Source organism: Tenebrio molitor, chromosome 5 (assembly GCF_963966145.1).
Source record: "Tenebrio molitor chromosome 5, icTenMoli1.1, whole genome shotgun sequence".
NCBI classification, from domain to species: Eukaryota; Metazoa; Arthropoda; class Insecta; order Coleoptera; family Tenebrionidae; genus Tenebrio; species Tenebrio molitor.
Window position 1 is genome coordinate 22,882,427 of NC_091050.1, and position 1,857 is coordinate 22,884,283.

The window sequence follows — 1,857 nt, forward strand, 5'->3', positions numbered from 1 at the left end:
ATCAGGGGAGAACCCAGATGGTTGAAGTGAGGAATCGGCAAGGGTAGCGGGCATACCACACACTGGCTGTCCCTCATTGAGGGTCCTTGCCTCAATACTTCATTACCCTTATTAACAGCCCCCTTCCTTAATGTATTTTTTAATTTCTTTAAGTTTTTTATTCATCTATTAAAAATACTTTTATATTTACTTTCTTATTTTATTAGGAATATTCATTCACACATTACATTACAAATCATTTCTGGCAAATCTTTGTTTTTTTGTCAGAACCTAAACTATAAATTTACAAAAATTTTCGTAATAATAAAATAAAGAAAGGTTTAATTTTAACTACAACCCAAATGAATTTAATATTGCATCTGTTGGTTATTTAATGTGCATGTTTTTAAATTGATGGGATTTATACATATGCACCATTAAGATATTTTTTGCTTCTTCTGCAATTAATCCTTTATCATTTAAAAATTTTACCAACTCTTTTAAGGAAGCCATACGTTTCAAAAGGTATCTATTTTTATTCTGTAAGCTTTTAATTTTCTTCAATTTTTCACTATCAATTCGTCTCACTAAAGACAAAATTCTTTTAGCTTTTTTAGGAGTTGCCATGTCAGATACTTCTATTTCAGAAATGTATCGTGGCTCTGCAAATTTTCGTTTGTTAGAAGTATGGGTTGTTTCTTCACTTTCAACACCTAAAAATTTATGAATGTATATAAAAGAATGAACACAAAATCCTGTGGTGTCTTAATTGCTCACTTGCAGTATTACATAGCTCTGATTGTGGTGCTATGATATCAGATCTAATTATTAATTTACCAGCTACTGCTGTTGGTGTAAACAGACCTGATTCAGGCTGAGTGACTACTACAGATTGTGTAGCTAATAATTGCACTTCTTTCAGCCTAGATGTAGACAAACTTTCATTTAATACATCCACTACTGGAGATGGCTCTGTAAGTTTTCCTTTTTTGGAAGTCTGACTTGTTTCTCTACTCTCGGCACCTGAAAATTAATGAACAGAAATTAAAGAATTAACACAAAATCCTCTGGTGCCTCAATTGGTCACCTGCAGTATAACATTGTTCTGATTGTGGTGCTAAGATGTCGGATCTAATTATTAATTCACCAGCTACAGCTGTTGATATAAATGGACTTGATTCAGGTTTCGTGACCATTATAGTGTGAGTAGCTAACAATGGCATTTCATTCCTCTTCAATGTACATGGAGATGGTGGATGAGGCACCGATACTGATGGCACTGCTTCCCTTTTCAAACACATTTTCCCTCGTATTATTTTGGCATTAGGTTCAATATAATCATTAGCCGTAAAATGGACAGAACAAATGGTAACCTTTGACACATCATCTGTTTCTTCTGATAAGCCACAAGCCTTAAACCATGCTTTGCGAATTCTCACATCTTTGGGAAACCTTCAGTAATTCCTCAGTTAGTATTTACTGGCAAACAACTCTTCCATACTTACTTATGGAGACTTATGTGGTGGTTGTTGTGCCATTGGGGCCGTTTTGATGGTTTGCTATTCAACAAACATAAATAACAATTTCTGGGCATAATTCGACATACTAAAAAATACACATCAGTCGAAACAAAAAACCAAAATTGAATCCTAACCAAAAGTGAGGTTAGACACAAATCAGATGCAAGTGCCAAATGTGAGAAGCGGCTATTTTCATTAATATGAGCATGCGCGAATGTGAATTTAAATTTGAATGTAAAATAAAACATCTACAGTATGGAATAAAATGATTTACATCTACTTACCTTTGGAATTTTTGCACATGTAAATTTTCCTGTACCGCTCTACTTTTTTTTTCGAAGTGCCGAACTATTAGTTC

The 1,857-nt window shown here is 33.8% G+C and overlaps 1 protein-coding gene across 3 annotated transcripts; it reads right to left on the reverse strand.

The window, feature by feature from the left end:
- Window positions 1–340: 340 nt before the first annotated feature.
- Window positions 341–1,632, reverse strand: LOC138131366 (uncharacterized). 3 transcript variants are annotated; one of them, XM_069048327.1, is made up of 5 exons: window positions 1,485–1,632; window positions 1,067–1,431; window positions 757–1,002; window positions 495–692; window positions 341–437 (listed from the first exon to the last, which is right to left on the reverse strand). In XM_069048327.1, exons 1-5 carry the CDS (start codon window positions 1,571–1,573, stop codon window positions 367–369), a joined length of 969 nt encoding a protein of 322 aa, XP_068904428.1. In that variant the 5' UTR covers window positions 1,574–1,632; the 3' UTR covers window positions 341–366. The 3 variants fall into 3 exon arrangements, 2 of the variants coding, with proteins under 2 accessions (XP_068904428.1, XP_068904427.1); XR_011159795.1 differs by having other exon boundaries at window positions 347–692; window positions 1,054–1,431; XM_069048326.1 differs by having other exon boundaries at window positions 347–692.
- Between the last annotated feature and the right edge of the window lie 225 nt (window positions 1,633–1,857).